This window comes from Palaemon carinicauda, chromosome 5, assembly GCF_036898095.1.
Source record: "Palaemon carinicauda isolate YSFRI2023 chromosome 5, ASM3689809v2, whole genome shotgun sequence".
Classification (NCBI taxonomy): domain Eukaryota; kingdom Metazoa; phylum Arthropoda; class Malacostraca; order Decapoda; family Palaemonidae; genus Palaemon; species Palaemon carinicauda.
In genome coordinates, this window is record NC_090729.1 from 71576474 (window position 1) to 71604046 (window position 27573).

At 40.6% G+C, this 27573-nt stretch overlaps 1 protein-coding gene across 3 annotated transcripts in view; it reads right to left on the bottom strand.

The window, feature by feature from the left end:
- Positions 1 to 27573, bottom strand: part of LOC137640464 (glutamate receptor-like) — a 139559-nt gene that overhangs the window by 49511 nt on the left and 62475 nt on the right. For all 3 annotated transcript variants that reach the window (XM_068373009.1, XM_068373008.1, XM_068373007.1), the window contains 4 exons: positions 26359 to 26504; positions 25976 to 26074; positions 24568 to 24734; positions 24145 to 24283 (listed from right to left, as the gene is read on the bottom strand). In XM_068373009.1, coding sequence (XP_068229110.1) covers positions 24145 to 24283; positions 24568 to 24734; positions 25976 to 26074; positions 26359 to 26504 — 551 coding nt within the window. The remainder of the gene's footprint in view (positions 1 to 24144; positions 24284 to 24567; positions 24735 to 25975; positions 26075 to 26358; positions 26505 to 27573) is intronic.

Consider the following 27573-nt stretch of genomic DNA (forward strand, 5'->3'; position numbering starts at 1 on the left):
TTAGAGTATCTGACCTACCTCACTGCTCCGAAACCAGCCCCTGGAGGTACACGGAGCACATGCCCATGATGAATGGAAAGCTCTATATCTCCGAGAAGTTGGGGTCAAACCCCTTGAAGATCTCCAATTCTGGCCCAGCTTTTCAGGATACCCAGATTGCTACGTAAGACTGCGGGATGAACTAGCATCCCGTGAGGTGACGGTACCAAGGAAGTCTTTGTGTTCGAGCATGACAAAGCACAGGCTATTCTATCCAAGACCCTGAAAGGAGCCGAATATACCAACTCCAAAGTCTCGGCATTGAGCAAGAGGCATCCAACCTTCATTGCTCCTTCCTCCGGAGCTTTCCCCTTTTCGGTGAAAGCCCTTGACTCTGTCATGAGAGCAGTCGATGAGGGCAAACCGTGCCCAGTCCTAGAGGAATGTAAACCATTATCTCTAGCCATGCACACCTGCGAGGAGAAGTGGAAAGAAGTACATCTAACCTTCTCCGTCTCTAAGTTGGATCCGGAGATAGCAGGGTAGCAGTTCAATGAGAGCCTTCCAAAGCTGCCTGAGCATCTTTTGAGAAGTCAACAGGAGACAAAAGAGAGACTAGCCGCTTGTTTGTCTCATCAGAACTGCCTGGATTTGTGTGCAGGCCTAACCAATACCCCAGACATGTATATGGTCTTAGCCAAGTCCCACATGGGTACCCTTGTGAAGGACTTGTATGCCTTCATCAGGTCAAGAAGAGCCTGTAGAGATCATGTGTTTGCCGCAGCAATGGTCAAACATGAACCCAGGAAGCTGATCACTTCATGCATCTGGGGCAAAAACCTTTTCCCTCAAGATGTGGTTCAGGCAGTTATCGCCAAAGCTGCCACGGAGAATAGGAACCTTCTCCAAAAGTGGGGCATGTCTTCTAGGAGGAAATCATCCTCAGACATTGGTCCCCAACCTAAGAACAAGAGGACAAAGAAACCATGTAGGCCTGCACAACTTCCGACCGTGACCATGGCCACAGTGCCTCAAATGGTAACACAGCCGTAAACCACCTTCCAGATTGTCCCTCAGCAACTAGTAGCTCAATCACCTGTGTTCAACCCAGGTTTTGAGAGGCATACAACTACCTTTCGACCCTACAAAGGTAGAGACTCAAAAAGAGGCTCCTCAAGAAAACCCTCAAGGGGTAGAGGAGGACGCGGTCACGGAAGCAATTCTTCAGGAACACCTCAGCAATGAGAGGCTCCAGGTAGGAGGGAAACTCTTCCACTTTCGGGACCTTCGATCCCTGGGCCCACAGCCTGATCACGAATGGACTCGGTTGGAAATGGAACAAAATTCCACCGCCTTTTCCAGAATTCTTCCAACACTCCACCCCCTTGTTGGAAGAATATACCTCAGAACTCTTGAACAAAAAGGTAATAAGAAAAGCGAAGTCCATCAGATTCCAGGGAAGGCTGTTTTTTGTTCTCAAGAAAGACTCTGACAAACTCAGAGTCATTCTAGACTTGTCTCCACTCAACAAGTTCGTCGAGAACAACAAGTTCCGGATGCTTACCTTACAACACATGAGGACCCTTTTACCTAAAGGGGCGTACACAGTCTCAATAGACCTGGCAGATACTTACTGGCACCTACCAGTCAGTCACCCCCTTTCCTCCTACTTAGGATTCAGGATACAGAAGACAAAGTATGTCCTCACAGCCATGCCCTTCGGGCTAAACATTGCCCCAAGGATATTCACAAAACTTGGGGATACAATCGTCCAACAACTACGCTCGGAAGGAATTCAGGTAGTAGCATACCTGGACGATTGGCTGGTGTGGGCAGGATCCAAGACGACTTGTCTACAAGCAGCCGGAAAGGTGATCCAGTTCCTAGAACACCTAGGCTTCAAGATCAACCGCAAGAAGTCTCGCCTTTCTTCAGCTCAGAAGTTTCAATGGTTAGGAATCCATTAGAACTTACAGTCACACCGTCTCTCCATTCCACAGTTAAAGGATGCATCAGACGCTCGAAGAGATCAACAAAGGTTGACACCGACCCGATTACGCACGCTACTAAGGCCGTGGTCAACACCCAAGAGCATAGCACGAACAATTCCTTTACAACCACCTCAACCATCAGTGGTAATACACACAGATGCCTCCCTGGAAGGATGGGGAGGCCATTCGCAAGAAAGGAAAGTGCAGGTGAATTGGTCGCACCAGTTCAAAACCTTTCACATCAACATCTTAGAGGCTATGGCAGTCTTCCTAACGTTGAAGAAACTATCCCCTCGCAGGTCAGTCCACATCAGATTAGTCTTAGACAACAAGGTGGTAGTAAGATGTCTAAACCGACAAGGCTCGAGATCACCTCACATCAATCACGTGATGTTAGCCATCATCTACCTGGCAAGGAAGAGAAGATGGCATTTATCAGCAGTTCACCTGTAAGGATTCTGCAATGTGATGGCAGATGCTCTATCCAGGCGAAAGCCGATAGAGACAGAATGCGTCTAGGGCAGACTCATTGTCCTTCAACTCGGAAAAAGTCCCAGAACTGCAGATCGACCTCTTTGTAACGAGCGACAAGAAACTACCTTGTTATGTAGCCCCTTACGAGGACCCTCGTGCAGAAGCGATAGTCGCCATGCCTCTCGACTGGAACAAATGGAATCGAATCTATCTGTTCCCACCAACCAATCTCCTGCTAAAAGTCCTCGACAAGCCAAGATCCTTCAGAGGAACAGCGGCAGTAGTGGCCCCCAAATGGCCCAGAAGCAATTGGTTCCCTCTAGTTCTAGAATTGAAACTGAAGCTGTTTCCTCTGCCGAACCCAGTCTTATCCTAACTGGTTCAGAAGTCAACTGTCTACGCTTCATTCTTGAGAACCAACAAATATCAGTAGACTTCTGTCTCTCCTTCTTCATCCACCTACACGAACAAGGCCTTGCTTCCACCACAATAACTGTGTGTAAGTCGGCTTTGACTAGACCTCTTCTGTACACCTTTTAGGTGGACCTTTCAGGTAAAATCTTAAATAAGATACCAAAAGCATGCGCTAGACTCAAACCGGCAACCCCTCCAAAGCCCATAACATGGTCATTGGACAAAGTCTTGCACTATGCTTCGAATATGAACAATGAGGATTGCACCCTAAAGGATCTAACACAGAAAGTGATATTTCTGTTTGCTATAGCCTCAGGGGCTAGAGTTAGTGAAATAGTGGCCTTATCCAGGAATGAAGGCCATATTCAGTTCATGGAAACTGGAGAACTGAATCTTTTCCTTGATCCTACCTTTCGCGCCAAAAACGAGCTGCCCACCAAAAGGTGGGGTCCTTGGAGAATCTGCCCTCTGAAGGAAGATGTCTCTCTATGCCCAGTAGAGTGTCTTAAGGTCTCTCTTTGAAAAACTTCAGACTTCAAGGAGGGACAGCTTTTCCGAGGTGAAACCTCTGGATCAAATTTATCTCTAAAACAACTGAGGGCAAAACTCCCCTACTTTATTCGCAGAGCGGATCCTGACAGTACACCCACAAGTCACGATCCAAGGAAAGTTGCTTCTTCGTTGAATTTCTTTCAACACATGGACTTAGAGAGGCTCCGTTCATGTACAGGGTGGAAATCATCCTGAGTCTTCTATAAACATTATGCGAAGAAAGTGCACGAGATAAAACACTTTGTGGTGGCGGCTGGTAGTGTAAAAAAACCTATCGTCTAGCGCTGCGATGAACAGTGAACTGTTTTGGGACTCAACAGTGTATCGGGTGAATAGGTGTTAACACCTTCTAGTGTAATACTTTCTAGTGAAAATCCCTATGGTGATTAATGGACTGTTCTATACAAGTGCAGAATCTAACCAATAACATCAGTGCCGTGTGAACATTTGAACACAGTGTTGAAGCATTTCCAACATCTAAGTGAAACTAAGCAAAATTAGCTTCACATTTACTGAGTGGCATTTTAACAAATGAATTAACATGTGTATATTCTTCCCTTACAGGTCAAAAATATATATATAACCATGATGTTTACATATGCAAGGCTAGATTCCTTCTCATGTTACATTACTATTATTTTATTTTGCTTATGAAAATAAAAAGAAAAAATGTATCTGCGTCTTCTTTTATCCTCAGTATTACAATAAAAGAATCCAGAGTTTTTCTATTTTCCTTAAATAGATATCTTGATGGTAATTATTTCCAAAGTACAATTAGGTAATCTCTAGAAAGTTTCCCTTATGTCCTTACGGAAATACAAACTTTGAATCCTTATAGTCAAAGTTGATAATTTCCCTGCAGGGGGCAGGAAGCCCTAAGATATTTCCAAGCTTAGTTGATATGACAAACAACGGTAATTTCATATATAAAGGTGTAGGAGACCATATAAGGAACTCATTCAAAGTAAATTCACTTATACAAATCCACAGATATAGTACTTTCAAGTTAATTCTCTGGTAAGCTTCAATCAGGACGACATAGCCGAGCCCAAATAATGGATTTTGAGCAAAGTGAAAAATCTATTTTTGGGTGAGATAGCCATGTCGTCCTGGTGAACCCACCCTTCTTTCCTAAAATGACCCCACCCAAAACTACTCTATCTGCGGCTATTCCTGCTTAAATGCAACTAGGAATGATGGGCCGTAGTAGTACAGGGAGGAGATCCACCTGGTACCTTGATAACGGCTCCCCGTTCGTTCGCTACTCTTCCCCCTCAAAGAGTTAGATCTATTCGGGGTGAAGATTGCTATATGTCGTATAAAAAAATACGTCCCTTCATATTATGCAATATCCTTAAAGATATATTAAGGATACTTGCACCAGGAGTTAGAATTCTGGAGAACTGTGGTTAATTCTCTGGGAGTATCACTGTAGCAAATATCACTTAAAAAACCACCTAAAGGAACCTTCAATCAGGACGACATGGCTATCTCACCCAAAAATAGATTTTTCACTTTGCTCAAAATCCGTTATATGAAAAGATTGCTACTGCAACAACTGGAGCTTGATACTGCAACAACTGGAAAACTTAATATGAGCTTCCAACTGCAACAACTGGAAAACTCAATATGAGCTTCCAACTGCAACAACTGGAAATTGAAACATGAAGAGCTTGTAATTGCGACAATTAGAGTTTGTTATTGCGACAATTGGAGCTTGCAACTGCACTAACAGGAGCTCACAACTACAACAACTGGAGCTCACAACTACAACAACTGGAGCTCGTAACATGAGCTTGCAACTATAACAACTGGAGCTCACAACATGAGCTCGCAACTACAACAACTGGACCTCGCAACATGAGCTCGCAACTACAACAACTGGACCTCGCAACATGAGCTTGCAACTACAATAACTGGACCTTGCAACATGATCTTGCAACTACAACAACTGGAGCTCACAACTACAACAACTGTAGCTAAAAATGCAACAACTGGAGCCAAAAAATGCAACAAATGGCGCTCGCAACATGAGCTCGCAACTACAGCAAATGGAGCTCGCAACTACAGCGGCTGCAGCTCACAACATGAGCTTTCAACTGTTGCAACTGGAGCTAGAAATATAAGCTCGTAACTGACTACAACAACTGGAGCTTGCAACTGTAACAACTGGAGCTAGAAACATGAGCTTGTCATTGACTGCAACAACTGGAGCTCGCAACATGAGCTTTCAGATGCTGCAACTGGAGCTCGCAACTGCAACAACTGGGGCTTGCAATATGAGCTTGCAACTGAAGCCACTGGAACTTGTAACATGATCTTGCAACTGCAACAACTAGAGCTCACAATTGCAACAACTGTAGCTTGGAACTGCAACAAATGGAGCTCAAAACATGAGCTTACAACTGTAGCTACTGGAGCTTGCAACACTAGCTCAACTGCAAAAACTCGAGCTCGCAAGATGAGCTCGTAATTGCAGAAACTGGAGCTTGCAACATGAGTTTCCAACTGTAGCATCTGGAGCTTGCAAAATGAGTTTCCAACTGTAGCAACTGGAGGTTACATCATGAGCTCCCAACTGGAGCTCAAAACATGAGATCACAACTGCAAAAACTGGAGCTCGCAACTGCAGAAACTGGAGCTTACTACATGAGGTTGCAACTGTAGTAGCTAGAACTTGCAACTGGAGCTCGCAACATGATCTCGTAACTGCAGCAACGGGAGCTTGCAACTTGAGCTCTTAACTACTGCAACATGAGCTCTTAACTGCAGCCAATAGAGCTTGCAACATGAACTCTTAACTGCAGCAATTGGAGCTTCCAACATGAGTTCGTGACTGCTTCCCACTGAACCTAGGTGCCCAGTTGTTGATCCAACTAAATTTGTCAGCATTTTATTCCCTTTTGTTTATTTAGATTTTTTTTCCAATCTCCTCCTCTTGGGCATGAACTTGTTGATGACTTTGATTGTGTTTGATTATGGTTTGTCTGCCTCTCTGGATTTGGCACAGAGTGGGTTGGACTGCATGTCATCTCGGTAGAACTCGAGTACCCGACTTGCCTGAGTGATGGGAAAGTTGTATATCAAACCCTGGCATTGGTGCTGTGTCTAATCTTGACACACTTCATGTCACCTCAAGTACTGAGGGCATCGTGTATATCTGGATTTGGCCCTAGGGCGGCTCTAATGTGAGGGGTGACCTCAACCTCTAAGTGTTGCTCCTTGGTGTGTGGGGAAATATTCAGAAGAAATTTGTCTTCTCGTCCTTATGGCGAACCCACTAAAATCTGTTAACGGCCAATACCGCTTCTTCTTTGGTGGTGGTTAATAATACTTCTATGAGCTATATTGTTACTATGGAACCATATAAGGAACCCATAAAAACAGTAATCCTCTTGGTTAAACCTGTGCGTCTGGACTGGAGTTTTTGTCATATACAAGGAGTTTTTGAAAATGGGACCAATCAAAGAAATCAGAAATAAACTTTGTAATGATAATAAAATCTTTGAAAAATAGATTAGGTTTGATAAAGTGAAAAAAGCCCGTAGAGCATACAAGGAGTTTAATTCAGATACTATGAATGTTAGGCTTTCAAGGGCAGAGAGGTACCTAGGTATTTAGATATATATAGACCCCATCATGAACCTGAAGTTCCAAAATTAATCAAAATATCTAGATCACCACATGAAGTGAGAGGCAACACAAACTCACAACTGGAGCTCCCAACATGACCTCATAACTGCAGGAACTGGAGCTTGCAATAGGAACTCGCAACTGCAGCAAATGGAGCTTGTAACATGAGCTAGCAACTGCAGCAACTTGAGCTCAGAATAGTAACAATTGGAGCTCAAAACATGAGCTTATAACTGCAACAACTGGAGCTCTTAACATGAGCTTGCAACTGCAGCAACTGGAGCCTGTAACACGAGGTTGCAACTGCAGCAACTAGAGTTCAGAACATAAGCTCGCAACATGAGTTAGCAACTGGAGCAACTAGAGCTTGCAACATGAGCTTGTAATTCCAGCAACCAGAACTTGCAACTGTAGCTTGCAACATGAAATAGCAAAATCAGCAACTGGAGCTCGCAACAGGAGCTCATAATTGCAGTAACTGGAGCTTGCAACATGAATTCGCAACTAGAGCTTGCAATATGAGCTTACAACTGCAGCGACTGGAGCTTGCAATATGAGCTTGCAACATGAGCTAGCAATGGAAGCCGTTAAAGCTCGTAACATGAGCTTGCAATTGCAACAACTAAATCTCGTAACTGCAGCAACTGCATTTACTGGAGCTCGCAAATAGAACTCTCAACTGGAACTTACAAATAGAGCTCTCAACTGGAGATAGCAACATGAGCTTGCAACGGGAGCTCGCAACAGCAGCTACTGGAGCTCGCAATTACAACAACTAGAGTTCTCAACATGGGCTTGCAACTGCATCAACTGGAGCTTGCACCATGAACTCGTAACTGGAGCTTGCAGCATGAGCTCACAACTGAAGCTTGCATCATGAGCTCGCAACTGCTGCAACTCGAGCTTGCAGTTGTAACTAGAGCTTGCAATTCCAAAAACAGGAGCTTAGAACTACAATAACTAGAGCTCAGGGCATGAACTTGTAACAGTAACAATTGGAACTCGTAATATGTCCTCACCACTGCACCAACTAGAGCTCCTAACATGAGCTCTCAACTGCGGTAACTAGAGCTCACAACATGAGCTTGTAACTGCAGTAACTAGAGCTCACAACATGAGCTTGTAACTGCAGCAACTGGAGCTCGCAAGTACAGCAATTGGAGCTCGCAAGTACGGCAACTGTAGCTTGCAACATGAACTCGCAACTACAACAACAGGACTTCTCAACATGAGCTCATAACTACAACTACTGAAGCTTGGAACATGAGCTTGCAACAGCAACAATTAGAGCTCACAACATGAGCTCGTAACTGCAGCAACTGGGGCTCGTAACTAGAACTCGCCACAGCAGGAACTAGAGCTAGCAACTTCAGCAACTGGAGCTCGCAACTGGAGCTTGCAACTGTAACAACTGCAGCTAGCCACTGCATTAACTGGAGCTCACAACATGAGCTAGAAACTGCATTAGATAGACCTCAAAGCATGAGCACGCAACATGAGCTCTCAACTGCAGCAACAAGCTTGCAAAAGGAGTTTCCAACTGCAACAACTGGAGCTCGCAACTGTAACAACTTGAGCTCAGAATAGTAACAATTGGAGTTCGTAACTGCAGCAACTGGAGCTTGTAATATGAGCTTGCAACTGCAGCAACTGGAGCTTGCAACAGGAGCTAGCAACTGCAGTAACTTGAGCTCGCAACTGCAGCAACTGGAGCTCACAACTGCAGTGACTGGAGCTCGCAACTGTTAGCAACTGGAGCTTGCAACTGCAGCAACTGGAGCTCGCAACTGCAACGACTGGAGTGACTGGAGCTCGCAACTGCAGTGACTGGAGCTCGCAACTGTAGCGACTGGAGCTCGCAACTGCAGCAACTGGAGCTTACAACTGGAGCGACTGGAGTGACTGGAGCTCGCAACTGCAGTGACTGGTGTTCGCAACTGCAGCGACTGGAGCTCGCAACATGGGTTTGCAACTGCATCAACTGGAGCTTTCAGCATGAACTCACAATTGAAGATTGAGTCATGAGCTCGCAACTGCAGAAATTAGAGCTTGTAGTTGCAACTGGAGCTTGCAATTGCAACAACTGGAGCTTGGAACTGCAATAACTGGAACTCAAGACATGAGCTTGTAACTGTAACAATTGGAATTCGTAATATGAGCTCACAACTGAAGCAACTAGGGTTCACAACATGACCCCCACCCCCAATCCCCCAGATGCTGAAGCCTTGGCGAGGATGGGGGCTTAGGGATTAGCAGCTGAGCTCTAATGAACAGTGGGAACTGCTTTCCCACTGGACCTCGGTGCCCAATTGTTTATCCAACCAAATTAGTCAGCACTTTCTCTCCGTTCTTTTGATTACTTCTTTTATCCTCCCCTCTCTTCCTCTTGGGCATGAACTTGTTGACGACTTTGGCTTGTATGACTTTGGTTTTGACGGCTTCTTTGGATTTGGCACAGGGTGGGATGGATGTCATACCATCTCAACCTGTACAAATTTAGACGCCATCACCCTCTGGCAGACCCCATTGGGTGCAGACCAAGTCTATTAAGAGTCCAGTGATCCGGTTTTAAGTCGCCCATATTTGTCGGTAATGAGTGACACCTGGCATTGGAGTAGTCGGTGGGAGGGGCTAACAACCCCCATTGACTAGTATACACCCACCTAAAGAGAGGCAGCCCCTCTCTAATAGAGGACTAGTTCCCGCCGAAGCCTCTTCTCGTGTTGGGCCACATGGGATAGGAGGACTGACATTCTCCGATAAGAGGTGGACAACCCGGCTTGCTTCTATTTCAAAAACTAACCCCTCTGTTGACGACCTGGAAACTCTAAAGGACCATTCTACTAATGCTCAAAAACAAAGTAATTTGGGTGACATGGAGAATTTGCGAATTCTTCATGTCACTCAGATTCCCATAGAAACCAATTATGATGTGCTGTGCTGTATAAATCATTTCAATGTTATGGTCACATCAGGGAAATTGGAATGAGGCTTGAAGGTGACAAATGGGATTCATGGATTCATTTGATAACCATGATGAAGCATTCAATGCAATCAATAATATCATGAATATTAAAATCAATAATTTGAACTTCAAGGGTGCTCTTTGCGATAGGGTACCTAAGGATCTAGATGTATACAAACCTGCAGATTGGATTGATAAAGGTATAGAAATAGTTGTACCCTCCCAGAGAAAGCCAAAACCACCCAAGTGGCTTATTGCTCAGTCAAGGGGAGTGCAGGAAATTATTTCAAGATATGTAAATTTCCTCAAAAGAAAGTAGGTACCATCGCACCAGGAGATATATCTCTGCTTGGAAAGAACAGTTTCCTCATAAGTGCCAAATCAGAAACTCAATCTGTTATACTTTGCAATTTAAATACAGAGAATGATGACATAAAGCTGGATGTGAAACACCATCTAAACTTCAGTTATAGAAGGGGAGTAGTTTTTAATAGAGACTTATATGAGTTTACAGAAGAGGATATATTGGCCATGTGTTCTTTAACTGTGTGGAAAGTGCATAAAGTCCCTGGAACGTCAATGATTATCCTGACTTTCTAGGATGCTGATGTGCCTTTCCACATTTACATAGAAAATGAACGGATTAAAGTTCAAACTTTTAAGCAGAAGCCGCTGCAATGTTTTAATTGCTTTAGATATGGGCATCCTTCTAAAGTTTGCAAGAATGATAAAATGTGTAGTACTTGCTCCAATGTTTACCATGGAGAATGTATAAACTGCAATTTGAATCATAAATCTACTGATAGGAGCTACCAGCAGTATAAGTTGGAAGAGGCTGCTCTCAATAGATCCAGTATCGAACACATAAGTGTAGGGCGTGCTAGGAGACTATCAAGTACATCAGCAAGTTATGCAAAGGTATTGAAATCAGGAGGAAAAATGAGGCAGGAGACATCCAACCCACCAATTACTGCCTCAATTCCCCATCATCTGATAGAATTGTAGAGGATAGGGCAAGAATATCCCATAAGGCTTTGCTCACCTCAAATAAACCTTTGTCCCCCACTACAAAGGATAACAGTAACCTCTCTCAGGTTATATCTTTGCCTGATTTGATGGAGGTTCCACATAAAACAGAGTTATCAGGTGCACCTGTAGTGGGGAAAACACCAAAACCTAACAAATCCCCACCTGTCAATAGGAAAAGAGAGAGACCTCCATCTCTCTCAACCCCATCCATTAAAAACACCAAAGTTATGACATCAAATAAATGTAATGTTCTGCCTGTTGATATTTCAGATCAACAGGAAAACTTCTTTAATCAATCAAAAATTCAAGTTGAGGTCCACCATCCCTCTCAATAATTAGGTAGGAAGAACACTGAAAAGGCTAATATAAAACTTAACTTATCAAAACCCACACTTAAGAAGTCTACAGAAAATATTGCCAAATCAAAAACTGTCTTCTGGAAAATAATACATAGTTTTTTCCTCCATTTTGCAATGGAATTGTCAGGGTTTGAGGGCCAATATGAAGAACTTAAGCTATTAATTCATGAGCATTCCCCCATAATTGTATATCTTCAGGAGAGCAAGCTTGATGCTAATACCCCTTGTCCTCGCGAATATATTAGCTATAGGACACATGATCTCGAAGTAGGGAGCCATGGCGGAAGTCTCATGTATATTCGTCGAGATGTTCCCCAAATACCTTTATCTGTCCGTACTCCTCTACAGGCAGTGGTTGTACAGATTGATATAGGAAGAAAATATACAATCTGTTCGCTGCACTTGCCTCCAAATGATAATATATCGTATGATGATTTAGTAGAGGTGATTTAACAGCTTGGATATTTGAATGGTAAACATCCTTTGTGGGTCGATGTTTTAGCAAACACCAGGGGCAATATTATATCATCAGTTGTGGAAAACGAGAATGTCTGACTCCTTAATACAGGAGAGCCCACACACTTCCAAGTTCAGACAGGTACCTTGTCATGTATTGTCCTTTTAATTGCAAGCTCTAACTGCCTCCTTGATTTTGATTGGAGGACATTAGATGATTGGCATACTAGTGATCATGCACCAAGGGTCCGCCTTTACAAAGATCTCTACGATGGAATCTTGATAAGGCGGACTGGGATAGATTTCTTGAGCTAAGTGAAATTGAAGGAAATGCAGAAAAGTTTGAAAATATTGATGATGCCATAGGCTTTCTGAATGGAACCCTTCATACCGCAGGCGTCAATTCAATTCCCAAAACAATAGGGTTATTCAAACGATGACCAGTCCCCTGGAAGTCTTCAAAACTAACTGCCCTGCACAGAGCCACAAGAAGGTCGTTAACTCGACTGCACAGACACCACAATGAGGGCAATTCGATTATATACAAAAATTGTAGAATACAGTTCCGTCGTGCCATGAAGGAAGCTCGGTGCCAGTCATGGGTGTCTTTTGTTTCTTCCATTAACAGTAGAACAACACCATCTGCTGTGTGGAGGAAAATAAAAAAAAGATTGCTGGAAAATTTACCCCGATCCCACCACCAGTGTTGAAGGTGAACGGTCAGTATGTGACTGAAGCAAATGATATCAGCAATGCCCTGGCTGAACATTTTTCAAATGTATCGTGCAAGTGTGGAGGAGCTCCTAGTCACCAGTAGAGGAGCAACGAGGATTTTTTTTTTTTTTTAATTTTTTAACAGAAAGGGAAGAGTCATATAATTCTCCTTTTACTGAAAGAGAATTTGATTCCACTCTTACTAATTGTAACGATACAGCCCCTGGACTTGATGGAATTCCATATGCAATGATTAAATTTGTACATTTTAATACAAAGTTATTTATTTTAAGCATTATTGATAGGATATGGCATGATCATAGTTACACAAGTGTTTGGGAACTAGTCATTATTTTAGCCTTTTTAAAGCCCGGTAAGGACAAGTTTTTAGCAGCAAAATAGCGACCTATTGCATTGACATCTTGTTTATATCCCTCTTAATGAGAGAATGCCTTAATGAAGTCATTGAGCTTCAGCACGGCATTTCATTCCCGTGCTGAAACTTGATGACGGGCAAGAGGGCTCTCAAACTTGGGGAAATTACTTTCCAAGTTCGAATCTAAATTTCTCTCCCTTTCCTCTATTCCTTTTGCTCAATATTTCTTCGACCTTCTCCTAATTTTATCAACTTTCTTTTGTCTTGCTGTCCTAATTCTGAGCATTATTTCTATTAAGTATATATATATATATATATATATATATATATATATATATATATATATATATATATATATATATATATATATATATATATATATATATATATATATATATATATATATAATGTGTGTGTGTGGGTGTGTGTGTGTGTGTATGTTTGTGTGTAGATGTATGCATATACATATATATATTTTATTTGTTCATTTATTTATTTATCTATTTATTTTTATTTTATTTAAATAGCGTGGATATTTCCACATTCGTTATTACTGCCTGCTTTGATGAATGGGAGAAGGGATCACGGTTGGGAGGTATTTGCATTCAAAGCTATATATGAGAGTATTGGATGATCTCAGCCATCCCAAAGATGGTTTTGACCTTTTTGGCGGAACTACTCTCAAGGGTTGGGTCATCGGAATCCGGGGGGATCCAATCCTTGAGGTGGAACTCTTGGCTTTTGACCGGAAGCCCATCATTACAGATATGGGGAGGATGATTCCATATATCCTTGGTCTCCGTCCTAACAGGCGGGTTTAGCTTACACCTGTGCCTCTATATCTGTTTTGATGCTATCCTTTGGGTAGGGTATGGAGTGGACCATCTGGGAAGTATACTCTCATTGTGCCGATAGTGGAGAATGCAAATTTCCTTTCCAACGTATGATACTTTCTTAAAATTCTCAAGCAGGTAAACTAACAAAACCAACAGAAAACAAGAAATCCCACCCTTAACTATGGACCCTTCAAATACTGACTCCCCATCCCCTGGATTTGCTGACTCCCCCCGGCACTGATAATGTGATAAGGGAAAGTTCTGTTGATGACCTCGGAATGGGAAAGGACCATTCTACTGATATTTCAAAATCGAGTAATTTGGGTAACACTAGGAAACTTCGAATCCTTCATGTTACCCAAATTTCAATAGAGACAAATTATGATATCTATGTAAAGCATTTGAATGCTATGGATGCATAAAAGAAATAAGGATGAAACTTGAAGCTGAAACATGGGATTCATGGATATGTTACAGTAGTTATGATGAAGCATTTAGTGCAATAAGTAACTTGAATAATATTAAAATTAATAAATTGAATGTCGCGGGTGCTCTCTGCGATAAGGTACCAAAGGATTTGGATGTGTATAGTTATGCCCTCCCAGAGAAATCCAAAACCACCAATGTGGCTTATAGCTGAGTCAAAGGGGGTTACAGGGAATTATTTTAAAATATGCAAATTGATTCAGAAAAAAAGTAGGAACTATTGCACCAGGCGATATATCTCGTTTTGGAAAAAATAGTTTCCTTATCCATGCCAAATCCAGTACACAGTCTGTAATATTGTAATGATGACATTAAGTTAGATGTCAAACCTCACCTAAATTTTAGCTACGGAAGGGGCGTAGTTTTTAACAGAGAGCTATATGAATTTACAGAGGAGGAGATACTGGCCAAGTGTCCATTAAATGTATGGAAAGTTCATGGAAAGTTCACAAAGTCCCAGGTACAGTACATCAATGATAATCCTTACGTTCCAGGATGCTTATGTACCTTTTCATATTATTATTGAGAACGAAAGGATTAAAGTAAGACCCTTCAAGCAGAAGCCACTGCAATGCTTCAATTGTTTTAAATTTGGGCACCCGTCTAAAGTTTGCAAAAATGAGAAGATTTGTGGTATTTGCTCCAAATCTTACCATGGAGAGTGTGCACTTGGAGCCAGGTGTTTAAATTGCTGCTTGAATCATAAATCCACAGACAGGAGCTGCGAGCTATATAAGTTGGAGGAAGCTGCCCTCAACAAATCGAACTTAGAAACATATAAGTGTGACCCATGCCAAAAGACTGTTAAATAAATCAAATACATATGCTAAGGCATTAAAATCAAACCAACCTAGTACTTCCAATAGCTCTAAAAAAAGTATACCATCTGATAAAATGTCAAATAACGAGGTAACCATATTACCTCCTGAGGCTTTACCACGGTGTATCAACACTAGGGCATTGCCCATTGCTGTACAGACTTCATCCCCCATTACAAAAAATAGCACAAACCTCTCTCAGTCCATGTACTTGCCTGATCTGATGGAGGTTCCACTTAAGACCAACTTAACTGATGCACCTGTAGTAGGAAAGATGCAAAAACCTCGAATCCCACCATCTATTAACCGTAAAAGAGAGAGAGACCTCCATCTCTCTCTCCACCCTCCATTAGAAATGTTAAAGTTATGACATCAAATAAATTTGATGTTTTGTCTGTTGATGTTTCTAATGAACCAGAAGATAAACTGAAAAATCAGAAATTCAAGTTGAGGTCCACCATCCACCTCAACAAATAGATCAAAAGGATACAAAGAAAAACAGAAACATAAAACCCAACATAACAAGACCACCTCTGAAGAAACCTACAGGTAACAATGTTAGATTAAAAACTGCTAATGGGAAGACCTCGTCCAAGATGTCTCCCTGAAATAATCCATAGTTTTCTCCTCCATTTTGCAATGGAACTGTCAGGGTTTGAGGGCGAAATATGAAGAACTTAATCTCCTAATTCATGAACATAATTGTATGTCTACAGGAAAGAATCCTTGATTCTAAGACGCCTAGTCCTCGAGAGTATGTTAGCTATAAAACACCATGTAATCAACAAGCAGGGAGCCATGGCGGGAGTCTCATGTACATTCGTCGAGATGTTCCCCAAATACCTATGTCTATACGTACAACCCTGCAGGCAGTGGTTGTACAAATTGATGTAGGGGGAAAATATGCAATATGCTCTCTGTACTTACCTCCAAATGATAATATTTTATATGATGATTTAGCAGAGGTCATTCAACAACTCCCTCAACCTTTTCTCTTACTGGGAGATATGAATGGTAGACATCCTTTATGGGGTGATGTTTTGGCCAACACAAGGGGCAATATTATCTCATCAGTTGTGGAGAATGAGGATGTGGGACTCCATACAGGAGAGCCCACGCACTTCCATGTTTAGACAGGTACCTTGTCATGCATTGACTTTTCAATTGCAAGCTCTAACTGCCTTCTTGATTTTGATTGGAGGACATTATATGATTGGCATACTAGTGATCATGCACCAATCATTATAAACACCAACAAGGGTCCGCCTCTGCAAAGATCGCCACGATAGAATCTAGACAAGGCAGACTGGGCTAAATTTTCTGAGCTAAGTGAAATCAAAGGGAGAGCAGAACAGTTTGAAAGTATTGATGATGCCATAGACCTACAAAATGGAACTCTCCATACAGCAGGAATCAATTCGATTCCCAAACCACAGGACTATTCAAAAGACGACAAGTCCCGTGGTGGTCCTCAGAATTAACAGCCTTGCACAGAGCCACTAGAAAATCCCTGACTAGATTGCATAGACGCCGTACGGATGAAAATTTGATATCATACAAAAAGTGTAGAGCATAGTTCCGTCGTGCCATGAAAGAAGCTAGACGCCAATCTTGGGTGGCTTTTGTTTCCTCCATTAATAGTAGAACACCACCATCTTCTGTATGGAGGAAAATAAAAAAGATTGCAGGCAAATTTACCCCGAACCCACCACCAGTGTTGAAAGTGAATGGTCAGTTTGTGACTGAAGGAAATGAAGTTAGTAATGCCCTGGCTGACCATTTTTCAAATGTATCGTGCAAGAGTGTAGCAGCTCCTGGTCGCCAGTAGAGGAGCATTGAAGAAAAGGAAATTTTAAATTTTGCAACAGGAAGGGAAGAATCGTATAATTCTCCCTTTACTGAAAGAGAACTTGATTCTGCACTCGCTAATTGCAACGATACAGCCCCTGGACCCGATGGAATTCCATATGCAATGGTTAAACATGTACATTTTCATACAAAGTTATTTATTTCAAGTATTATTAATGGAATATGGCATGATCATAGTTACCCAAGTGTTTGGGAACTAGCCATTATTTTAGCCTTTTTAAAACCCGGTAAGGATAAGTTTTTACCAGCAAGCTATCGACCTATTGCATTGACTTCGTTTTTATGTAAAATCATGGAGAAGATGGTCAATTCAAGGTTGATGTGGTACCTTAAAAAGAAGGGTATTTTATCACCGATTCAATGTGGATTCAGAAAAATGCACTCAACAACTGATTTGTTGATAAGACTTGAGTCTTCTATTTGTGAAGCGTTTGCTTCCAAACAGCACAATGTGACAGTTTTTTTCGACCTTGAAAAGGCATATGATACCACATGGAGATATGGTATACTTAAATCAATTCATGAACTAGGATTAAAAGGAGAACTACCACTATTTATTCAGTCATTTCTTTCGCATAGAGTTTTTCAAGTGAGAGTGGGGGAAACTCTATCAGAGAGTAAGTGTCAGGAAGGAGGAGTTCCTCAGGGGAGTGTGCTGAGTGTAACCCTGTTTGCACTAGCAATTAATGGGATATCCTCAGTCGTTCACCAAGATGTTCTCTCAACATTATTTATGGATTATCTCTCAATATCATTTGCTGGCACTAGAATGGCAATGGTTGAGACAAAAATCCAACTCTCTATTGACAAAATTATCCAGTGGGCTGACATGAATGGATTTAAGTTCTCGACAAGTAAAACTACCATTATCCATTTTTGTCGTATCCGGGGAGTACATCCAGACCCGGATATATACATTAAAGGACAACGGATACCATGTGCAAGTGAAGCTAAATTTTTAGGTTTGATATTTGATTGTAGGCTTACATGGGTTTCTCACTTAAAAGTGTTAAAAGCTAAATGTCTCGAGGCTCTAAATATCTTAAAAGTATTGTCCCATACATCATGGGGAGCAGACCGCAATACTATTTTAGAATTATACAAGGCCTTGATTTTTTCCAAAATTAGTTATGGATGGGAAATATACTCTTCAGCCACCCCAAGCCGGTTAAAAATGTTAGACTCGATACATCATGCAGGTATTAGATTGTCTACAGGAGCATTTAAAACCTCCCCTATCCCAAGTCTCCTTGTTGATGCTGGAGAGTTACCTCTAGACCTTTACCGAATATCTTCCATTATTCGGTATTGGTTTAGATTGCAAAGACTCCCTAACTCTTTAGCCTTTAAGACTACAAGCCTTGTAAGACACGCATCATACTTTGAGTTGCACCCTAAATCTCAACCTTATGGCTTTCGCGTGAAACGATTATTAAACAGTCTGGATATGATTAGAAGTAAGGTACTTCCATTCAAGGTATCATCAACGCCTCCATGGGAATTACCAGAGATATCTTTTTGTAAATACTTTATTGGAGTTAAGAAGAATATGACTGACCTAGAAGCCAGGTCTCTTTTTATGGAACATGTTGAAGAACATAGGGGATCGACTTTTATATATACTGATGGCTCCAAATCTGATGCTGGCATTGGATTTGGAGTACATAGTAATGGTTTTAACTGTAGAGGTGCACTTCCACTGACAGTTTCCATATTTACTGCCGAACTGTATGGCATACTAACCGCTATTGAGAAAATAGCGTTGGAGAAGGAGGGTAATTTTACAATTTTTAGTGATGCAAGGAGTGTCCTTCAAGCTTTAGAAGTTTTTAATTCTAGTAACTCTTTAGTTTTAAATATTTTAGAATGGCTTTACATTATTGGACGGAGAGGTATAACAGTTAGATTTTGTTGGGTTCCAGCACACGTAGGTGTGTCTGGGAATGAGAAGGCAGATTCACTGGCAAAGAATGCTACATCCAAGTTGCTGCCAAGAAGATATCCCATTCCGTGTAACGATTTTCTACCTAACATCAAGAAATTGCTTTGTAATAAATGGCAACAGCACTGGGATAGTCTAGATGGCAATAAAATGAGAGAAGTAACAAATGCCATATCTCCTTGGAGGTATAACATGATGCCCTGAAAATGGGAGACTTCTCTTTGTCGTCTCCGTATTGGTCACACTTGGTTGACACACGAGTTTCTGCTGAAGGGCCAACACCAACCCTATTGTGAAGACTGTTTAGTACCTCTAACAGTGAGGCATTTGTTAACCGAATGCCCCAATTATAATAACTTGAGGAATAGATATTTGTTTGAGGCTCGAGGTGAGGGTGGCAGGTTCATCCTCGCCAAGATTCTTAGACATGATGTGTCCTACTATGCAAGTGGCATTTTTAGATTTATTTCAGAAGCAGGTCTTCTGAAAACTATCTAATGTTTATAATGACATCCAACTTTTACGGTTTTAATTGAATAATCTTTAATTTTTTTGTATATATAGACTAAATGATATTGGCGTCAATGACCTTAGAAGTCAGGATGCCTGAAAACCTTAAATCAATCAATCAATCAATCTTGTTTATGTAAAATCATGGAGAAGATGGTCAATGCAAGACTGATTTGGTACCTTGAAAAGAAGGGTATTTTATCACCGATTCAATGTGGATTCAGAAAAATGCACTCAACGACTGATGTGATGATACGACTTTGAGTCCTCTATTTGTGAAGCCTTTGCTTCCAAACAGCACCACGTGACAGTCTTTTTTGACCTTGAAAAGAAAGGCATATGATACCACATGGAGATACAGTATACTTAAAACAATTCATGAATTAGGAATAAGAAGAGAGCTACCACTATTCATTCAGTCATTTATTTCATGTAGAATTTTTCAAGTGAGAGTGGGGAAAGCTCTATCAGAGTAAATGTCAGGAAGGAGTTCCTCAGGGTAGTGTGCTGAGTGTAACCCTCTTTGCACTAGTAATTAATGGGATATCCTCAGTCATTCCCTGGGATGTTCTCTCAACATTATTTATGGATTATCTCTCAATATCATTTGCTGGAGCAATGGTTGAGAGAAAAATACAACTCTCAATTGACAAAATTACTCAGAGGGCCGATATGAATGGACTTAACTACTATTGTCCATATCTGTTGTATCCGGGGAGTACATCCAGACCCGAATATATACATTAAAGGTCAACGGATCCCATGTGTAATTGAAACTAAATTTTTAGGTTTGATATTTGATTGTAGGCTTACGTGGGTGTCTCACTTAAAAGCGTTAAAAGCTAAATGTCTTGAGGCTCTGATTCTTTTAAAAGTATTGTCCCATACATTATGGGGGGCAGACTGCAATACTATTTTAAAATTATACAAGGCCTTGTTTTTCCAAAAATAGTTATGAATGGGAAATATACTCTTCAGCCTCCCCAAGCCGATTAAAGATGTTAGATTCAATACACCATGCTGGTATTAGATTGTCCACTGGAGCGTTTAGAACTTCACCTATTACAAGTCTCATTACCTCTAGACCTTTACCGAAAGTCTTCTATTGTTCGGTATTGGTTTAGATTGCAAAGACTCCCTAACTCTTTAGCCTTTCAGACTGTAAGCCTTGTATGACAGACATCATACTTTGAGTTGCACTCTAAATCTCCTCAACCTTATGGCTTTCGGGTGAAACGATTATTAAACAGTCTGAATATAATTAGAAGTAAGGTGCTTCCATTTAAGGTATTATCAACGCCTCCATGGGAATTACCAGAGGTATCTTTTTGTAAATATTTCATTGGAGTTAAGAAGAATATGACTGACTTGGAGTCCAGGTCTCTTTTTATGAAACATGTTGCAGAACATAGGGGATCGACTTATATATATGCTGGTGGCTCCAAATCTGATGCTGGCGTTGGATTTGGAATACATAGTAATGGTTTTAATTCCTCTAACAGCTTCCATATTTACTGCCGAACTGTATGGCATACTAAGCACCATTGAGAAAATAGCATGGGGGAAGGAGGGTGATGCAAGGAGTGTCCTTCAAGCTTTAGAAGTTTTTAATTCTAGTAACTCTTTAGTTTTAAATATTTTAGAATGGCTTTTTATCATTGGTCGGAGAGGTATAATGGTTCAATTTTGTTGGGTTCCAACACATGTAGGAGTGTCTGGGAATGAGAAGGCAGATTTACTGGTGAAGAATGCTGCATTCGATTTGCTACCAAGAAGGTACACTATTCCTTTTAATGACTTTCTACCTAACATCAATAAATTGTTTTGTAATAATTGGCAACAGCACTGGGATAGTCTAGATGGCAGTAAGATGAGAGAGGTAACAAATGTCATATCTCCTTGGAGATATAACATGAGGCCCCGAAAGTGGGAGAAGTCTCTTTGTCGTCTCCGCATTACTCACTCATGGTTGACACAAGAGTTTCTTCTGAAGGGCCAACACCAACCGTATTGTGACAACTGTTTGGTACCTTTAACAGTGAAGCATTTGTTGATCGAATGCCTCAATTATAATAACTTAAGAAATAGATATCTGTTTGAGGGTCGAGGTGAGGATGGCAGGTTCATCCTGGCCAAGATCCTTGGACATGATGTGTCGTACAATGCTCGTGGCATTTTTAAATTTATGTCAGAAGCAGGTTTTCTTAATGCTATTCAACTTTTGTAACATATTTACTTCTCTAGTTTTAATTGAATATTCTTTTCATCTTTATTTATAATGAGCGATATCGGTGTCAATGACCTTCAATGTCAGGATGCCAGAGAACTTCATATCAATCAATCAATCAATGACCTCACCACTGCAGCAACTGGAGCTCCCAACATGAGCTCTTAACTGCCGTAACTAGAGCTCACAACATGAGCTGGTTACTGCAGATACTGAAGCTCTCCATATGAGCTTGCAACTGCAGCAACTGAAGCTTGTAACATGAGCTCACAACTACATCAACTGGAGCTTGCAACATAAGGTCACAACTGCAGCACCTGAAGCTCGTAACATGAGCTAACTGCAACAACTGGAGCTCGTAACATGAGCTCGCAAACGCAGCAATTAGAGCTCACAACACGAGCTCGTAATTGCAGCAACTGGAGCTCTTAACTAGAACTCGCAGCTGCAGCAACTAAGCTCGCAACTGCAGCAACTGGAGCTCGCAACTGCAACAACTACAGCCCATAACATGAGGTCGTAGCTGCTGCAATTGGAGCTTGCAACATTAGCTCGCAACAGGAGCTTACAACTGTAACAACTGGAGTTCACAATATGAGCTCGTAACTACAGCAACTGGAGCTCACAACTAGAACTCTCAACTGCAGCAACTAGAGCTCACAACCTGAGCTTGCAACTGGAGGACGCAACATGAGCTCCCAACTGGAGGACGCAACACGAGCTCCCAACTGCAGCAACTGGAGGTTGAATCTGCAGCAACTGAAGGTTGCATCAGCAGCAACTAGAGCACACAATATGAGCTCACAACTGCAGTAACTAAAGCAAACAACTGCAGAAACCAGAGCTCTCAACATGAGTTCACTACTGCAGAAACAGGAGATTTCAACATGAGAGCAACTGGAGCTCGCAACTGCAGCCACTGGAGCTTAGAACTGAAACTTACAACTGCACCAACTGGAGCTCATAACATGAGCTCGCAACTGTAGCAACTAGAGCTTGCAACTGCAGCAACTGCAGCTCACAACATGAGCCCGTAACTGCAGCAACTGGAGCTCGTAACATGAGCTCGTAACAGAGGCAACTAGACCTCACAACATGAGCTTGCAACTGGTGTTTGCAAATGCACCGACTGGAGCTTGCAAAATGAGCTCATAACTGCAGCAACTGGAGCTTGTAACTGCAATAACTGGAGTTCGGAATATGAGCTTGCTACTGCATCAACTAGTGCTCGTAACTGCAGCAACCAGAGCTTGCAACATGAGCTCACAACTGCAGCAACTGGAACTCACAACATAAGCTCGTAACTGCAGCAACTGGAGCTTGCGACTAAAACTCACAACTGCACCAACTAGAGCTCGTGATATGAGCTCGCAACTGCAGCAACTGGAACTCGCAACATAGTTCGCAACTGCAGCAACTGGAGTTTGCAACATAGCTCGTAACTGCAGCAACTGGAGCTCACAACATGAGCTTGTAACTGCAGCTCACAACATGAGCTCGTAACTGCAGCAATTAGAGCTCACAACATGAGCTTGCAGCTGGAATTCATAACTGCAGCAACTGGAGCTCGTAACATGAGCTCGTAACTAGAGCTCGCAGCATGAGCTTGCAACTGCAGCAACTAGAGCATCACTTGGTTGCAACAGTAACTTGTCAGGCTATAATAGCATCTTTAAATAGTATCATTGGTGGCTACCATCGGCATCTCCAAACTGCAAAATAATAATTAGCTTGCAACAGCCTCATCAACAGCTTGAAAAACTAGCTTAGGTTTGTTATAGCATCATCAACAACCAGGAAGGCTTCCGATAGAAGCAACACCACCGACATAGCCACGACAGGCTTCCACGAGTGACAGTGTTTCCTGCAAACATTTGTTATCCCTTTATATAATTGAAATATAAATGTCTAATAAAATCATAGCCTCTGGCTATCATTTTCGATCATCTGCCGAGCATAGTGTCTTTGACCTTCGATTAAATACCTCTCAATACAAATGATCTTTTCTGTGACTAAGATTTTTTGGAAAGAGGCCCCAAGAGTTTGTCCAAAAATCCATAGAGTACTCAGTCTATTAATTTTACTTGGGTATATAGATTTCTTTTGCTGGTTTTACCCATACGAAATTTTATGTTTTGTATCAAAATGACCCACCGTTTTATTTCTAAAACACCAGTCATCTTTTTTTTTTCTAAAGAGTTTAATGTCCCCCAAATCCCCGTCTAGATTTTGAAATATGACTGCCTCTTCACAAGTTGAAGATTAAATAAAAGCTAGAAACTCAATAGAGCACAAATCATTATCAGTAATTTCTGTTCAATCCGACATTATGTCTAAGTACTTCTGCTTGATTCAAGAGCTAAGAGCAATCGGCTATTTCAACAAGGGTTTTTTTAAAAAGACCGGGGCTAAAGTATTGTTACAAATGTACTCTTGAAAGTATATGGAACGCGGTACAGCGGTAAACTGTTGAAAACTATCAATATAAAGAAAAAAGAAATCAGAGATTCGCACCTGAAGATGCTCAAGAGTGATAGCTGAAGAATTAGACTTCTTTTCGCCTTCATTATTAGCTGGTGACGACTGTGCTAATTTATAAAATATGTCGTTGTCCCACTTAATTAATAGACCACCTTCTATCATCCTCAACAACCTGAATAAATAGAAAAAAAAAATCAAAACGTCGATATGGGAATTATGTCTTATAGGATTAAGTAGATTGACTTTTACAATCTTGTATGCTTTATATGATTTTTAAAATCATGCTACGGTTTTATTTTTCTTATAACCTTGTGTTATTCATGAATTTACTAACATATAAAACCTTGAAATTATTTTGGGTGTCTTCAGTGATATACACTAATTGCAAAGAACATATATTAACAAAAATATTTAACAAATTCATTGTTTGACTGGTAAATCAACATCTTTACTTACATACGGTCGAAGTGTGATCTGTATGGTACCCCGGAGCTGATTGCCATGCCAAGATTGTGGAAGAAGAACTTCTGTGTTCCCACGTGAAATTTGTTTAAACCAAAGGGTGCTGCGACGAACCTCACTTTATTTTCGGTGCTGATATACAAATACTTTCCAGTCAGAACCTTTTGAGAGAGAGTGTACTTTATTACCTGTGATAAAGTTTACAAATTAGTTTAATTATTATCCGGGTTTAACTAAGTCTTATTTTGTCCTGACAACTATATTTGTTAATTCCATTTCATAATGGAACTAGGTCATGAGAAAATGGTAATTAATAAAAAACATAGATCATTAATACAAAAGGAATTTTATATAAAACTATACCAAAATATTCAACAAAGCGTAAAACAACATGGTAAGACAAACAGAACAAGTTGTATACCTTTTGCATATTGGTTCAAATGGTTACAAAACATTACTTGGTTATTCAATATAGTAGGATGCTATAAGCCCAAAAGCTCTAACGGGGGAAAATAGCCCAGTGAGAAAAGAAACCAAGGAAATAAATAATGTACACGAGAAGTAATGAACAATTAAAATAAGATATTTTAAGAACTGTAACAACATTAAATTGCATCTTTCGTATATGAACTATAAAAACTTAAAAAACAAGAGGAAGAGAAATAATATAGAATAGCATGCCCAAGTGAACCCACAAGCAAGAGATATTCCTGTTGATGTTCCTTCTGAAACACTTACGCATTCAAGGTTAATAACCTGCGAAATCGATGGATGTTCCTCTCTCATTTCTAGACAATTTTCACAATCACAAATGAATTATTTAAAGTTTAAAAGATCTATGGTTACAACCAAATTTTGCCTTTATCTGAATGCTAAGGTTACTATTACCAAAAATATAACTTATATTTAACGAATTATAACGATTAACGTTGACATAACACTATAAAATCGTAGAAAGCTACAGAAAATTATAAGTAAAAAGATGTTATCTAAGATATATACGTAATAAAAGGACTTTGTTACCTGGTCTTTTATTTCAAATCTTCTTTAAAGGTTCAAAGGCCACTCATTAATGGCAGATGCAAGCGGCAGTAACATTGCCCTATCAAGCAGACAATGGTCTAGACTAGACTAACCATTATACATATGATCAGTGCCCAAGCCCCCTATCCACCCAAGCTAGGACCAAGGAGAACCAGGCAATGGCTGCTGATGCCTCGGCAGATAGACCTGTAGGCTCCCCAAAACTCCCAACTTTAGCTCACAAGGATGGTGAGTTTGCAGCAACCAAAGGAACTAAAGCGTTTGAGCGGGATCGACCCTGGCGATCACCAGTCAGGGACGTTACCACATCGGCCACCACATCCCTATGAAGTAAATTCTTAAATCTTTGTGCTCTTACCCTGCTAACTCCAACTTCCATTCCACTGAGAAAACTCTCGGATCTGTCTTTGTGGTTGAATAAAGCCCAGGTGTCTTTGAAGATACCTTTCACTGCTTCCTGTAGAGATAAGGTTTGAAAGGTCACTGATGAGTAGCAATGGTATGGAAGATATTGTTATAATCTCACAATGTCTTAGAAACCAATCTATATACCTAAGTAAGGGCCACATAGAAGCAGAAAATGGCTTCACAACGCCATCAGATGGACTAAGTTGTGTAAAATAATGAAGAAAATGAGTGGAAAACAATGGAGAGATTTATTTTTGAAGATTAGATATATATATCATAGAAATTACAGATATTTAGCATTTACGCCAGTAGCCTAGAATCCAACCTAGTTACCTTGAAGATAAACTCGTGTGTAGTGGCTCCGTTTACACACAGAGTCAATCCCCTCTTGACAGCTTTCGGGAGGTCTTCTAAGGAATTGATAGGCTTCTCGTAGGATGGGACAGCAAACACAGCAGTGAGAGTTCCAGAATAAAGTGCTAAAAGGAAATAAAATAGAATTATTTTCGATGTTTTAATCCTTTCAATCCTTCATTGAATAAACAGCAAAGAGCCTTTATTAATGCAAGACATGTTACGAACATGATCGTGGAATGAATTCTGCCGCGTTTGTATATGATGAGTTTTTTTTTTCTACATAAAATGTCATTTGTATAATGCCCTTTCGTTTACATAATTTTTACAAATGCCTTTTTGTTTATAAAATGAAAGGAGAAAATTGTATCTTGATTCAATTATGGTAAAACTATAAAGTCTTAAAACGAATTAAACTTGGGACAACTCCCCCCTAGCAGAGATATCCCAAAAAACCAAACCACATTTTGGTAGGAATCACATGTTACCTCTCCTAAGGTTGAGTGCAGGATCTGTCAGGTAAATAAAATAAAATATATGAAGGAATCACCAGATCTTGATGCCGTTTCATAAATAATGGCCTACAAGGTATGTGCATGTAAAGGCTTACATCCTGCAACAACCAGATTGCAAAAGAGACAAATGTTGGAGCGCAGATGGATGATATAATGGAAACAATGCGAATGAAAATTTGACAATTTATAACCATTTTCCAAAACTACTCACTTTTAATGAAAATGGAATTCAAACATACAGTTATCTGCAAAAATTTCATTGATCACTTTATTTGCAATGTAGCCTAACAAGATTATATGCGGAAAATTGCCTTATTTGATTTGTGTGGAATAATTCGCAAGTTGACTTTTAGCAAACAGTCATATATTTTTGTAAAGTAATTACAGTTATAATTATTTTATATTGGCCTTTGCAATGTATTATAATAGATAGAGAGAATTTGTTTACCTTCATATAAATTCCCTATTATTATTATTATTATTATTATTATTATTATTATTATTATTATTATTATTATTATTATTATTATTATTATTATTGTTGTTGTTGTTGTTGTTGTCAGCGACAGCAGAGCTACAATCCTAATTGGATAAGGAGTAGGTTGTAAGCCCAAGGGCTCCAGCAGAGAAAAGTAACACAGTGGGGAAAGGAAATACGGAAATGAATAAAATACGAGAG